The sequence below is a fragment of the Apus apus genome, chromosome 4 (genome assembly GCF_020740795.1).
Source record: "Apus apus isolate bApuApu2 chromosome 4, bApuApu2.pri.cur, whole genome shotgun sequence".
Taxonomy (NCBI): Eukaryota; Metazoa; Chordata; class Aves; order Apodiformes; family Apodidae; genus Apus; species Apus apus.
This window is the reverse complement of record NC_067285.1, coordinates 30,092,197-30,107,673: the sequence shown is the minus strand read 5'-3', so window position 1 is coordinate 30,107,673 and position 15,477 is coordinate 30,092,197. Positions and strand designations below refer to the sequence as shown.

At 37.1% G+C, this 15,477-nt stretch overlaps 1 protein-coding gene across 3 annotated transcripts in view; it reads right to left on the bottom strand.

Moving 5' to 3' along the window:
• Positions 1-15,477, bottom strand: part of BICC1 (BicC family RNA binding protein 1) — a 108,022-nt gene that overhangs the window by 4,002 nt on the left and 88,543 nt on the right. For all 3 annotated transcript variants that reach the window (XM_051619000.1, XM_051619001.1, XM_051619002.1), the window contains 10 exons: positions 14,041-14,199; positions 13,450-13,646; positions 13,019-13,160; positions 11,853-12,009; positions 9,114-9,279; positions 7,732-7,771; positions 6,950-7,104; positions 4,485-4,641; positions 1,875-2,035; positions 499-598 (listed from right to left, as the gene is read on the bottom strand). In XM_051619000.1, coding sequence (XP_051474960.1) covers positions 499-598; positions 1,875-2,035; positions 4,485-4,641; positions 6,950-7,104; positions 7,732-7,771; positions 9,114-9,279; positions 11,853-12,009; positions 13,019-13,160; positions 13,450-13,646; positions 14,041-14,199 — 1,434 coding nt within the window. The remainder of the gene's footprint in view (positions 1-498; positions 599-1,874; positions 2,036-4,484; positions 4,642-6,949; positions 7,105-7,731; positions 7,772-9,113; positions 9,280-11,852; positions 12,010-13,018; positions 13,161-13,449; positions 13,647-14,040; positions 14,200-15,477) is intronic.

Sequence of the window (15,477 nt, the reverse complement as noted above, 5' to 3'; positions counted from 1 at the left end):
CCACCCCAACAAAAAAACCTCAAAGAAAAAAAGCTAAGTAAAGGTTCCCCCCAAACCAGGGATTTTTTCCAGGAAGGTGGTTGCTCTGCTAATCAATGAAGTCGAGGACTGGGAACCAAAAGCCTGAAAATGCAGTTCTGACTGGTGTGTAGTGCTGTTCATACTCTGCAGAGCTTGTAGTCCCAAAGCTTCTAGGACCCACAGTTTTGGGGTATAAAACAAAGTTCACAATCTGCTATCAAACAAGCTTTCTACCAAGCTTCAACTTTACAAGGGGATGCAGGACTATGCAACTGAAATCTTACGCAGTAATGTGAAAACTCTATAAAGCCTAGTTTTATGTGCCTTCTGACAGGGTGCAAGACAATATGACCTCTGCCAACTAGATCTTACTTTTCAGTCTTTCCAAGATCCTTTGTCAACTATAAACATACAACTCAAGTGAGAAGAATGCAACCAATAACTTAAAATCAACATATGACAAGCTGTGTTACTTACCTGAGATTGCAAGTAGCATTTTCCTTCTGGCACCAAAAGTGGTAATTCCTAACTCTTTCAAATCTTGATCAGTAAGTGTAAGGAAAGTCTGCAGATCAATCTAGAGTAAAAAGAAAGTGGAGAATTATGCAAAACAAGTCTCTTCTCAAAAGTATTAAGCCCTAAATGTAGTTCAGAAAAGCTTTTTTTTTCATACTGCATTTTAGTTACTATGCCAACCTATTCTTTACATGTAAACAAGACACCATTGTTGTCCAGTGGCTTCTTCACAGAGTTGGCTGTCTGCTACTCTGCATATCTGACACAGAGAAACTTAGAAGTGAGCAGCTTTAGAAAAACACAGAGGGTAAACTAATCTTATTTGTTACTCTTGAGATTTTAAGTGTTCACCACAATTGCTTTAATGTACTTGGAAACAGCCACATATTTATATCTGTAGATACAATAGGTGCTTCAGACTTTAGTTGGTTAGCAGAGGATGATCAACCAACTACTGGTGACATTTCAGTTAAAACACCGAGTATTTCACAGCATTCCGAAGCATATGCAACCATGTATGCTTGTGGGTTTTTGCTCCTAATACAAACCACAGAAACATGAAATATTGTTTAGTTTTCACTCTGGACAAACTACTTGGCTCATCTACCTCCTAATCAGCAAAGCTTCAGGTAAGGAAAACCAAAACAAAAATGGTATGAGATACAACTACACTGCTTTCAGGACAAGCTCAGGGGCTGTGTCTAAGCCAGTAAATCTTGCAGCTGGGCTCACTGTACTCTCATGACACAGTTAAATCTGTCACCAGAATAATCTATGTACAGATAAGCAAGTTGACGCTAGCTGTATAGTAATCTACAGATATTAAATACTACTACTTGGATTAAACTGAGATTAGTTGGTGCAGAGGTGGAAAGCACATTGAGATGGCTGATCGTATCTCCCTGTTGGGAATGGATCAAAGGAAGTCACCTGGAACACTGGGGAAAAGGTGAGGTATGAATATATGTGACCACAGCACTGGTTGGGACAAGACATTACTACTGAATGCAGAGTGGTTTTTTATAACCTACACATGAAGTTGACCAGAAAGCTATTAAATTCAAATTACCATCCTAGTTTACAACTAGGAGCCAAGGTTTAAACTTCCTTAAAAGAAAAAAAATTAACAAAACACTAAGCCTAGTTTAATTCTTTGTTAAGCATAAATCAAAGGTGCAGGACGAAACAGTACTCATGTCCAGGCTGGCTTTGAAAGAACAGCTCACAAAAATCCTGTCAAATAGTGAGACTTCTTAACGGCTTTGGTCAAGAGAGAGAAAAACTACTGCTGGAAAACATGCTACAAGCACAAAGGTGTCTTTCAAAGGAATACTAACCTCTTGCTGTTGGAATACGTCTGTGTATTTGCCCAAGCCAAGCTTGCTGAACAGCTCAGGCAGATCAGACCCCTTAAACAAACTGTTCAGGCTACAGCCATTGCTTCCTGTCAGCGAGGAAATGCAGTCCATGTAATTACTGCTACTGAGATAGTGTTCAGCTGAAAGGGAAGAAGGGCACATTTTACTCATATCACAGACAGGCACAACTTTCTGTCATGTCAACATTGTATTCAAATAGATCATTATGTTAGCAAAATACTTGAATCTATTATTAAAGAAAAAAAGACACTCAGTGGTCTGAGAGAACAGTGTAAAGTAAATTTTTAAATCAAGTTCCAGTGCTTGTTTTCTATAGAAAGAATAAAATCACACTACGTGAACTGTCACATAGATACATGTCAGGAGCTCATACAGGGGAAAGAGCTGCAAGACCCTGTTGCTTATCCTCCTCTTAAACCCTCTCCTCATTTCTCCAGTGAATATCTTGGAAAACACCACTACACAAAAGCAACCAGCTCTTTTTTGGTCTGCATGGGGGGAAAACCATGCTGGAGTAACTCTGAGTAAAGGAACTACACAGTAGCTACACAATTTGGCTATTATTTTAGTACAGTGCAGACAAAAAGAAAAGCAAGAGTTTTATAAATATCTAAAACTGGAAATAAATTCCCTATGTAATATTAAATTACATTCCTAAAAGGTGTATCTTTAAAAAAAAGTTTCCAGGTTGAGGTTCTTAAGAAACCCAAGAGAACTGCTTTAGCAGTGCAATCCCTTTCCTCTGGGTGTGCATAATGTAATCACATAGTTCATAATTATTTTTCCTCATGCTGTGTAAGAAAAGGATAGCTCCCAGGGAGGGCAACAGGCTCCTGTGTAAATGAGGCCCTTGTGAGTGCTCCCTCCCTTGCTACAGACACAGAAAAGAGTAACAGCAAATGCATACGAGGCTTGCAGGAGGCAAGTGATCCCTTCCAAAGTGGGGATATGAAAATTCACCGTTTCCCAAACTGGCTATGCTACATTTCTTATTTTCTGGGCACAGGCTAGTTTAGAAGCACTTGGGATTGGATGCACAGAGTTTGGAGTATTTCTATCAACCTCAACTCCATTTTTGAAAAAGAGTTTTAAAATACAGCAAACTTTTCAGAGTTGAAAGTGTGAACATTAAGTTGGACAAATGAAGCAATAACTAAGTTGATTTTTGACACTTTAAAAGGTGGTCCCTCAATTTCTTCACTATCAGAGGAAGAAAACAATAAAAATACCCAAACTGAAGTTAGTGATCCTACAGTCAGGGCAAATGATGCAAGATCATGTACTGAAAGCTGAATATTAAGAAATACTTACTGGTGCAGTCAGGAAGCATTACCTTAGAAACAAAGAAATTCAACACTATGCAAGTGTGGCAACAAAGACCTACACTTTCACCCTCTGGTGCCTATACATTAGATAAATTTGTCCAGCCAACTCATAGCTATTTCTTTTGTCCCTCCTCCACACATTTCATTATCTTGGAAAGCTACAGCTGCTACAGAACAGTGCTCACCACCAATGGAGTCACATTTCTGATTTTCTTCTAATGCATACGTAAAGACATTTTAAATCCTTGATTATTTTAATTAAGCTTCCATTTTTGTCTAAGTAACTTGGAGACATCAATGGCCTGATTTCAAAGATAAACTTGTAATCTCTTTTGTTCTGTGAGTACTTAAAATATGCTGTGCAGCCCTTCACAGCTGAACAAATATGCTTTTAAAAATAATAAATAATTACAAGTATACAAAACATTTATCTTTTCTCTAATTGTAGCTATCCTTTTTTAGCATGTCCAACTTCAACTACTTGGCAATTTGCAGTTAAGTTTTACTCATCTTTATAAGAGATACAAAAAAGTAAAAGAGGCCATAGTAGTTACTTCCCCATAATGCAGTGTGTTACTATGGACCATTACTCTCCACCTGTTTTTCACCCTTTCAGAAAGGCACATATTCAGTTATTTTAAAAAATGAAGTTAAATTTCAAAGAGTTCAACTGAAGTAAAATTTTCATTTGTACATTTTAAACATTGTTCAAAAAGTGACTACAAATTTTAAAGCCTGTATCCACAGAAACCAGTGTTTAAAATAATGTTCTAGGCCATGCCAAACATATGGCCAGTCTTATTTCATTACCATAAGGAGAATCATGATTTAACATTCAAGACCAGTACAAATTATGACTTCACCACCAGTGAGCAAATAGCCCAATAAAGATAAGGCTGTTGTTGTATTGATAACACAGCAGGACAATATTAACCTAGAAATAAGCTTTTTTATAGGTCTGTTTACAGTACAGCTTGAAAAACCCCTTCCAAGGCAAAGAGCTTTCTGCAAGAATGTCTTGCATTTAAAAAATTTCCTTAAGAGTTTTCCTTTTGGACCATTATTCGTGTATGACATTATGGAACTTTGCACATGTTTTCACTTTTTCAATTTGTAAAATAAGTTTACTTTACAGGTGTGGGTAATTTAAATTCCCAGTGACGTCAGGAAACATTTATATCAAAATAAACATTCATTGACATAAATGGTATTTTTTATTTAAATGAGATCTTAAATTATTAACCTGATTTATTTTGTTTACGTTTGGGGCTGCCAATTGAGGAGACAAATTCATGATGAGCTGCAGGTCCAAGCCCATTCCGGTCTCTCCAGTTATCAGATTCACTGCCACTTCCCAGGTGCTCCCGACTGTTGGACCGTGAGAGAGACATGGATGAACCCTGCAAATAATAATTAAAAAAAACAAAACAAAACAAACAGAAAATTTGGGCATAAAACACAAGTTTCATTGTGACTCAGATGTTTTCTTTGAAGCAACTCAGTTAAACAAAACAGCTTTTAATGTCTGCAAACATTCTCTTGGCAGTCGACCAATTGTCAAATAACTGCAAAACGGACAGAAAAGCAGCAGGTGTGCTTAAAACATATGCAGTCCACAGATTTTAAGCAGAAGTTATTTAAAGACTGTACTTCAAAATAAATTACTCAGTATTTCCAAGTTTACTTCCAAAAAGTTCTGTGGTGTTAAATTTCCACACAAATTCTAGGCAAAGCAGTCTACGAACTGTATACATTCAAGGGGAGGAGAGCATAACAGAACATCTATCTGAAGGTAAGTGGATCGATCACACAACTTCTGACAACAATATGGAACACAACAACAACAACTCTGCAATGGTTGGTGAATTTATGGATTCATATTTTTTTAATAGATTTTCATTTTCCTATAAAGTACTATGGATGCTCATCACTGTGGGGCAGAATATTCCATATTAAGGCAACATTATTCCCTGAAAGCAGCATTTAACTATGGAATTGGGTGCAAATGTACCTGCCCACCCCCCCCCCCCCAAAGAAAAAAAACAACCCCACACACTTAGATGAACTAAAAATTGTGGAACCAAATGAACAACTTAATTCTATTCATGTGCATTGAATTCCAATTGAAAAGCGTATTTTAGGAGGCAGCAATCTTCTACTGTTCAGGAAAATTGTCAACACTGAAGCAAAATAGGCAAAAGCCCTATTATTAGCAAAATAGGGAAGATGTGAGCTGTGGTTAGAATGACTCAACAAATGAAGAAAGGGAGGAATTCAAGTCTTACAGAAAAGCAAGAAGAAACAGGGTTTCTGTGTTAGATGACAGTAAAGCTAGGAGTTGTGAATAAGATATCACCCAACATTTTTTGAAAACTGAACACATGGTAAAATATCACAATGATGATGAAATATGTTTAATGAGCTTATTTTACAAATAAGCCTTTACTTTAGACTATAATACCACTACCATGTCTCACATGAAGTAACAACTGTTTACGGAGGAAGCATGGTGCTACTGCCTCTAGTATCAGTGATGCAGAGACTGCTAAATAGAAGGATACAAGGAATCCATGTGTTTCAGCTTCCCCAGATGTTTCCACAATAGCTTACATCAAACAACCGAAACAGGAGGCCTAATATGTTATCATTTCACTGGAGAGAGCTAAGCCTGTGGTTTGCACGTGGGCAGACTTGGAGTGATTACAATGCAGTGTTCTTGGTTAGAATTACATGCTTGCTTAGAGACTCTTAGCAGTGCATCAGAGTCAGGGGAGAACTCCACCCCAGCCCAACCAGTATAGGTAAGTATGTTAAAAAATAATACATCACTAATTTTGGTTGTAGCTTCTTCTCTTCCCCTAGTTACTACTGCAAGCTCATTACATCTACCCAAACCTATTGCATGTAGCTGAATGACAACTGGAGAACACCAAGGACGTTTTTACCATGCTTGAATACTTCTTTTGCATTAAAATACAAGCGTGTCCTAGAAAAAAGCTGTACAATGCTCCAGTCCTGAAGACATGCACCATTTATATTTTATATAAATGGAACAGAAATGAAGAAAAAGGTGTCTCTGTGGAAGTTGGGAAAGATTACAGCAAGGAAACACATGAAAAAGCAACTTTTTAACACCTTTGAAAAGAAAGAAACAAATTCCCTGCAAGATTCTCATGGTGGGACTCTTCAAAGACTTGCTGGATCCTACACTGCCTACTCCCTGGGAAATTTCAGAGCCCAGTGAATAGTGCAAATACAGAAAGCTCTTCCAGTTCTACAGCTTTGACAATAGCAGAGAAGATGAGCTCCAGCCATTTTGTGTTCCAACATTCTGCTCCACCATGCAGTGTTGTGTATCATACAGTTTATCTATTATATACATACTGTTTGTTTTAATTACACTACAATATTTCTGCCACTTGTCTACAACTCTTGAGACATTTGGGTCCCATAAGTTGTTTTAAGTTTCTTCAAATATATATATTTTCAGGAGTAGATTTCTATAAAGCAGATATAATTTTCTATGTTGAGCTGAAAGTATTCCATACGCCTTAATATTTGCATTAGAAACATTTTTCACAATAAACAAGTATTTAGAAGCCTAAGAGGAAAGCTAAAAATACTACAACAATATTAGATACTTCAAGAGAAACAACTGTATCATTCACTAGAAATAAGTTTCCATTACAGTATAGGTTTTTTTTATACCTCATATGTAGTTGTCATAGATGGCTTGTATGATACATGATTTGCTCTTCTCAGTTCCTTGATAGTTTCTGCAGGCATAGATTTAGAGAACCCCAAACCACTCCATGTATTTGTTGGAGTTCTTACTTCAGTCACCACTGGCTTTTTTAACATAGCTGCAAAAAATACAGAGCCAAATTAGTAAATCTCAAACTTAGTAAAGATCCTGAGATAACCCTGAAATCATGTGTGCTAACAGACTTCAACCCACCAAACAGAGATTTCTAAACACTGCCCCTCGCTACACAGCTTGAATCCTACCCTTCCTTAGGGCAATTTACTCTGTCAGAAGACAGTTAAACCCCATAAACACCAACAAAATCATATCAGTTTAAAAAAGAGGGGTCTTCTTTTGGTGTGGGAGCATTTAGGGTTTTTTTAAACAGGGTCAAAGACATAGTTAAGTCTCCTGAAATAAGAAGCAACTTGGTCAATATGATGAATGTCTTAAAGTTTAATTTGCATCCAAATAAGAGCCCATATTACAGCTGTGAGGTCTCCAAAAACACTGATCATTTGCATAAGGGTATATACACACACAGAGCATTCCATCTGCAAGTTGTTTATACTCTATTTTATGTTGGTAATAAATTTTTTGAACATGAAAACTAATACACAAAAGTTTCACTACTAGCTTTAGATTTTATTTAAACCTCTCACCAATTATAAAACTCAAACTTCAGAAAACTGTATTTCAGCCATGCACTAACAAACTTTCCAGAAGTCACTGCTTATCTACATACCTTTGGTTGCTAGTAGCTTCTTCTGTTCATAGTCAAATGCCTAAAAATTAAACATGCAGAAGATACCTTAATTGTCATTCTAACTAAATGCCATTCCAGTACTCTGCTCTTTGTAAAAAACAAAGGTTTTGAGAGTGGCCAGTGAATACATCTAGGAGAAACTTGAAGTACTGCACAATAATTTGTCAGCACTCCAGTTACAGCATTAGTTACTTAAAGCATTCACACAAACACAGATAACAAAGATTAAGTAGATCTGATATCCATCGGAGTGATGCTACAGCAGTATTTACCCACTGCCTAGGAAGAATTTTAATTTAATATTTTTTTAATAAGGCTTTTTTTCAAGCATAGTTTCTCTTTAATCATGTGCTTTTAACATGGAAAATATTCCTCAAGAGCACTATATATATATATGTATTATCTTAGACAGAAAATCTAGGCACCGTAGTTATTTTTAATAATCTTCCAAGTGCAGTTCTTTTCCATGCACTTCTGAAAGGAAAAGAACCTAAGTTTTGAGAGAATTAATAAAAAACTTCTATTTGCTCTTCCTATGACAGTGGTAGACTAGAAGTTTAGATAGCCCAAGTTAAATAAGTTCCACTTCTTTGAATTACAGATTCACACAAACACACAAAACTAAATAAATGCAGTTTTTAGCCTGAAGCACCAAATTTACTACTTAAACTAACTGGAGATCTGATAAAGAAAAGGGCTGCAAAGCACCAACCTTAATCCAGTTCCACTGCTCCATGCAGTCTATTTATGTCCACACTGATAGATCTCTACTGAAAACCACTATGTTACTACTCTTTTATTACTAGTCAAAGGGGGCTCTCTCTTTGGGGAGATTTGCAATAACATGGAAGTTGTTTATAGCGTAGTAGGCTATGGTTAACTAAGTAGGAACAGTATAAGAAAAACAAGAAGTCTATGTACAGATCCATATTTGTTAAGCAAAACCAGTGTAGTTACTCCAGTAAATCTCCCTGTATATGAACCTGATGCTACAGAAAAAAAAGTGTTCTTTGACATTGCTTCTGAAAAGTTGTCTTTCGTATACATAATTCTCTCAAAGCAAAAACATAAGATTTTTTTTACACACAAATGATGTGTAGACTAATATAGCCATGCAATTTATTCTGTCCTGAGATATTTCTTATCCAACAGAAGCATAAGGGCTATTTTATCTTTAAGATCTTTAGTTGCCAAGCCACTCATTAGGTGAAAGAGTTAATGAGTTTGCTGGGAAAAGCATTTACTGAAATGGTAAGGGCAAGTCAGTCTGCTGGTCAACAGTCACCTTGGCATTCTGTGGTAATTTCACTTTGAAGTTATCAAGTTTTGTACCAGATTTGGGTTTATTCAAGGAAACATACCTGCATATTTACGTATGAGGGCTGTGGAGCTAGACGTGCTCTTTCAGAGTTCTGCTGGGCAGCTGCTGCTCTCTCTGCCGCCCGTTCACTTCCAGGAGCCTTTTTATCAGCCATGGGACTTTCAGAAGCACTTAACTCTGCATCTGAGAGCAGCCTCTCAGCAGTACTGTGGGAGCAAAGTCACTGTTAACTCTGGTCTTTTTCACGAGCAGTTTAAATTCAATGCAATTTTGATAAGTGAGCTTTACCCTGAGAAGTCTGGCAGCAAAAGTAAAAAATGCCAACACACACATTTCAGCATTTTTAGCAATATTTCCAAAGCCTCACCCTTCTTTTACCTGCTACACTGTCAGTGAAATAAAGCACATATTGCTGCTTCCTGTATTGCCAAGTATGAGGCTCAGTTTATAGATTTAGATTTGAGCTACGTGTTGTCTGGAATCATTACATGCAATGGCTACACAGTGTGACTTTATACCATTTAGCCTTGCTCAGGTGAGGAGCTCAGCAGTTCTAACAGATTGAGAGTAATAGGATAAAGGGATACGTATAACGGGGACTAAGAAATTCAACATGGGTCCTACTTGCATTTGAAGCTTTGGTAAGTGCAGTCCTAAAAGTCAAAGCATCTCTACTCTAGAAGAGTAGAAGTTACTTCAAAGGAAAGTAGTTTAGATGCTGTAGACTACCCCAGAAAAATGCACTAAGGGAACTGTGAGCGCTGCATCCTCAACAAAAAGGACAAGACATACAAGCAACTCAGTCACATACAAGCAACTCAGTCACATACAAGCAACTCAGTCACATACAAGCAACTCAGTCACATACAAGCAACTCAGTCACATACAAGCAACTCAGTCACATACAAGCAACTCAGTCACATACAAGCAACTCAGTCACATACAAGCAACTCAGTCACATACAAGCAACTCAGTCACATACAAGCAACTCAGTCACATACAAGCAACTCAGTCACATACAAGCAACTCAGTCACATACAAGCAACTCAGTCACATACAAGCAACTCAGTCACATACAAGCAACTCAGTCACATACAAGCAACTCAGTCACATACAAGCAACTCAGTCACATACAAGCAACTCAGTCACATACAAGCAACTCAGTCACATACAAGCAACTCAGTCACATACAAGCAACTCAGTCACATACAAGCAACTCAGTCACATACAAGCAACTCAGTCACATACAAGCAACTCAGTCACATACAAGCAACTCAGTCACATACAAGCAACTCAGTCACATACAAGCAACTCAGTCACATACAAGCAACTCAGTCACATACAAGCAACTCAGTCACATACAAGCAACTCAGTCACATACAAGCAACTCAGTCACATACAAGCAACTCAGTCACATACAAGCAACTCAGTCACATACAAGCAACTCAGTCACATACAAGCAACTCAGTCACATACAAGCAACTCAGTCACATACAAGCAACTCAGTCACATACAAGCAACTCAGTCACATACAAGCAACTCAGTCACATACAAGCAACTCAGTCACATACAAGCAACTCAGTCACATACAAGCAACTCAGTCACATACAAGCAACTCAGTCACATACAAGCAACTCAGTCACATACAAGCAACTCAGTCACATACAAGCAACTCAGTCACATACAAGCAACTCAGTCACATACAAGCAACTCAGTCACATACAAGCAACTCAGTCACATACAAGCAACTCAGTCACATACAAGCAACTCAGTCACATACAAGCAACTCAGTCACATACAAGCAACTCAGTCACATACAAGCAACTCAGTCACATACAAGCAACTCAGTCACATACAAGCAACTCAGTCACATACAAGCAACTCAGTCACATACAAGCAACTCAGTCACATACAAGCAACTCAGTCACATACAAGCAACTCAGTCACATACAAGCAACTCAGTCACATACAAGCAACTCAGTCACATACAAGCAACTCAGTCACATACAAGCAACTGAGTCTGAATAGCAGGAATTCTTTAATTTCTAAACTATGAAAGCAGATAAATGAAATACATATAATAGCTTTAACAGTGTAAATAAACAAGGCAAGAGAAAACATGCATCCCAATAGAGCAATGATAAACAATTCCCAAAAGGAATACTCAAAACATTACTTAAAGCAGATTGGACAAAACATTGTGTTAAGCAGAAAACCTGTATTGCCAAGACATATTATGACTCAAAAGAGCCTTTCCCACTGCTGGCTCATTAAAAAAAAAAAAAGAAAAGAAAAAAGAAAACAAAAAAAATCGAGACATGTGTTTGAGAACATTCTGTTACAGCCTGAATATAATTTTTCTAAGAAGAAAACAGTCTCAGGTACACACAAAAGGAAAAAGCCTGTCCAGTTAGGAATTGTTCTCAAAGCAATCAATAAAAAAAAAGGAAAATTGTGAAAATGTATCCTTCAGAAGTAGCTAATGAAAGCCCCTCTGAAAACAAAAACAACAAAACAAAACACTTGTGGGAGAAGGAAAGCTTTTATTTCTTTCAAACTAAAGAAAAAAAAACTTACTATGTACAAAAAGCATTCAAGTTTGCAATTATCAGAAAAAGTGGGAGATATATTAATATCCAAGATGATATAAAATCAAGCCAAATTTAAAAAAATTCTTTGAGTATCTTATGACTGAACCACCCCTTCTGCTCACAAAACCACATTAAGTATCTCTGCATGGCAAAAGTTCCATGAATCTGTATTTGCACATTTAACTTACTGTAAATGAGAGTTTTTGGTGCCCTGTAGTAATTCAACTGTCTGTCTCTTAGCACAGGCCTGCTTGGAAGAGCTCATCATCTGCTTCAGATCACTGGTACTTGCTGAATGGGATGGACTTCTTGGCATGCCTACTTCAACAAAAGCATCATTGCAACCTACAAAACCAATAAGAATAGTTAAACAAAAACCCTTTTATGTTCTAGTGAACTTACTGAAGGGATAGACCAATATAGAACAAAATCTGCTCCTCCTCTGTACAGATTTATTGTAGTCTTCAGAGACAACAGATTTGTCAAAATTAAGAAGTCAGAAATGTATTCACATATATAGCAGACATACCAAGTATTTTCTTTTTAAAAAATCTTTTAAGGAACATTTAGTTAACATTGAATCTGATGACTGACAATCAGAAATGAGTAAGTACTTCATACAAACTTGATTTGAGATCCAGTTTTAATAAACCTTGCCAGCTGCATAGATAACATTTGCTGGCATAAAAGCTCCCCACCTATTGTTCAAATATCCTTTACAAGTATTTATCACCTTAGTTGAGCAATATACCTTCTATTCAAATCAGTATTTCAAACGACCACAACCCTTAAAGAGCACCTCCTTGTTGATCAGTATTTGCATGGGAAACAGGGCATTTACACATTTGCTCAAGCTTGAAGTGGAACTGGCTTTCCCAAAAATGATGGGAACAGTTAATTAGATCCTTTAGCTCCTAAAAGGCAGCAAATAAATTGATTGTCATTGTCATCTAGGTTTGATTTACACAGATTTGCCTCCTCAAAGGCAATAATATTTTTTCTTTCATTAAAAAGCAAAGATAAAATGTAGTTTAAACCAGTAGAGATTGTTTTAAGCAAAGAATTAAGCTGCTCTAACTAATATTAAAATTTTCATAGGTTATTTCTCTCTGTTTTTAGGGAATGAACAAAATGATATAGGCATATTTATGCTGACTTAAGGTATTTCTATCAACAGTCCAGTTCAGATACTACAGCTTCCATTTACTTTCTTAGACAACGAATCTGGGAGATCCAGATTCCTTCAACGTGGCAGCAAAACCAATGTACAGGCAATACATTTACATTTTTGTTTCATGAACTGTACACAGGCAGCACAAAAACTACTATATGAAAGAATATATCAAAATCTTACCTTCTGCACTATTTGACTTGGCAGCTACTTGTTCTGAGGCACCATGAGCACTTGCTTGTCTCACTGGATCACTGTGGTTTTTGCTCAACACATTTTCTCCTAGCGATGTGGCAGGCAATGCTACATACTTGATATCTGAGGTCTGAAATGATTGTCAGAATTCACTGAAGTGATTTTTATGCTTAAAGAAATATTGAAATAATTTCCCTTTCCTATCTGTGCAGGAGAACAAGAAATTCATTCCAGATATAAGAGAACAATGAGCTTCGATGTTCCATTTTTCAGTCTTTAAGTCATATTTTGAAAGCGCCGCTGTTCTACTTCCCAACTTAGCAGCTTTAAGAATCTACTGTTCTAGCTTTCTCTTTCAGCTTTTCTCAGTAGATGTCTATTACAAACACATCCGATTCTTCAGAAATATCATCACTTACCTTTACATGACCATTTAAAGAAGGTGAGCCTTTTTTACTCTCTGATTGCATGCCATTAACGTGGACTTCAACAGGAGTCAAGCCTGGTGGTGGAGATGGAGTGTTTTGACTATAATTAGGTACCCCAGACAGCAGAATACTAGTTAAGGTTGCTTGGGCAGTAGATGGTATCATTAGATGTGGAATAGCAGAAAAACCTGTAACAAAATTTGGTCATGGACTGATTAAGTTTCTCATTTAATTTTCTTAGCCAATGTACTACTTTATATAAATCTCTGTCTTTAGGGAGCTTTGATACAGCACCAAATAAGTTTCCATTAGAATTGCATGCCAAAAATGTAATGTTTTATCTAGCCATGACTTTGTAGGTTATCATATTTTCCTATATAAAACAGATCAAAACAATGCATGTGATGACACGACATAAATTCATATTACATTATAACTGTAAATTTGGGTACTTATTAGGCTGCGTTAAGATAAACTTGGAAATTAAGGTTTTAAAGAATGAATTATTCTGGATTTTTCAACTGTCAGGCTAACAACATACTGTTGCATAATTAAATTAATTTACATTTAACTTCTACCAACCTGTGGCATTTGTGTTAGCAAGAGATGTTGCCCATAAGGTGGGACTAGGTGTGCCTGAACTTGGACTCTGTAAGGGACTCACAGAGCTATTAAGGGCATTCAACAGGGAGTTGGGAGCAGTTGAGGTGTTGACTGACAGGGCTGTTGGACCTAAAAGTCCTGCAAAAAAAATATACAAGTGATTATTTAGTTAAGACTTATAGAAAACCATTTTTACTAAAGTACCAATTAAAACCAACCAAAAACCCATTAAATAGCACCAGCATGTATTTTATCAATGAATTTTAATAGTAAATCTGCTGCTAATTGTGGGCAGAGAACACAATAAAGACAAGCACTCTTAAACTGGGAACCATATATTCAAGAATTGTAGAATCTCTTATGCCCTTCTACTGGACTCTAATTGTTGTCAGAATGAGTCTGCACTGGCTACTTCTCAACCCCACCATCCCTTTGGTTTTCCTTAATTGCTTCCACCAGTTTGTTTCAAAGAAGCATCACTTAGAGCAGGAAAGCAACTCCACTTCATATTCTTACTTCCATTTTAGAAAAAACCCTTTGTCTCAGAAGCTCATATGAATGAACCACTACTTCCACGCTAAACTATGCAGCTGCTTTTTGAACTTTCGATACTGACTGCAAATCATCCTCCAAATGCATTGCTTATTCCCAAAGCATTCCCTCAAACTAGCTCTTCACGTATTCACAAGGCAGCTCAGCAATACACTCTGAAGATGGGAAAACACAAGTCCAAAGTGCTGGCATGATAAGAAGGGTGACAAAAGCAGCCTTAAAAACCACAGTCAAATGGCACAAATATTTGTCCTTCTGTGTATGACCCCCAAGAAAGCATCTGACGTAGAACTACATAGTACTCCTGGGTGGCAGGTCAAAAAGAACAGGGTGATTACGTGAGAACTCCAGGTTTCAAGAACCAGCATCAAGATTTGTCACTAAATTCTTCTGGGACTGCTTGATTTTCTCTACAGTTCTGATAATAAGGTATTTGCAGAGCTGGAAAAATAAAATGGTAGTTCCAGTTTGGACTATGTGCTTCTATAAAATCACATTAAGGTAGTAAGCTGACACATTTCTGTCCTAAATTTCATACTGGTAAGTAAGGTCTAAACTAGTATCATGTGCATCCCTCACAGAGATACACCCAGAACTGTGTTAACTACCATAGTACTGCTGACAGGCTTAAGTAGCTACCCACAGCCAGGACAGCCTGAGACATCACAATATGTCTAAAGAAAAATGTCATTTTAAAAAGATTCTTCTGAAAGTTGTAAAAGCAGTGTTCTATTTCACCTGTATTTCCCTCTCTTTCACTTTCAGCTGAGTGGTTTGCAAGCTTCTGGAGGATCTTCTACAGAGATGAGTCACACAGCTGATTACAAGTCTTAGAGAAAGTTTTATAAGAAGCCCTTGACAGGC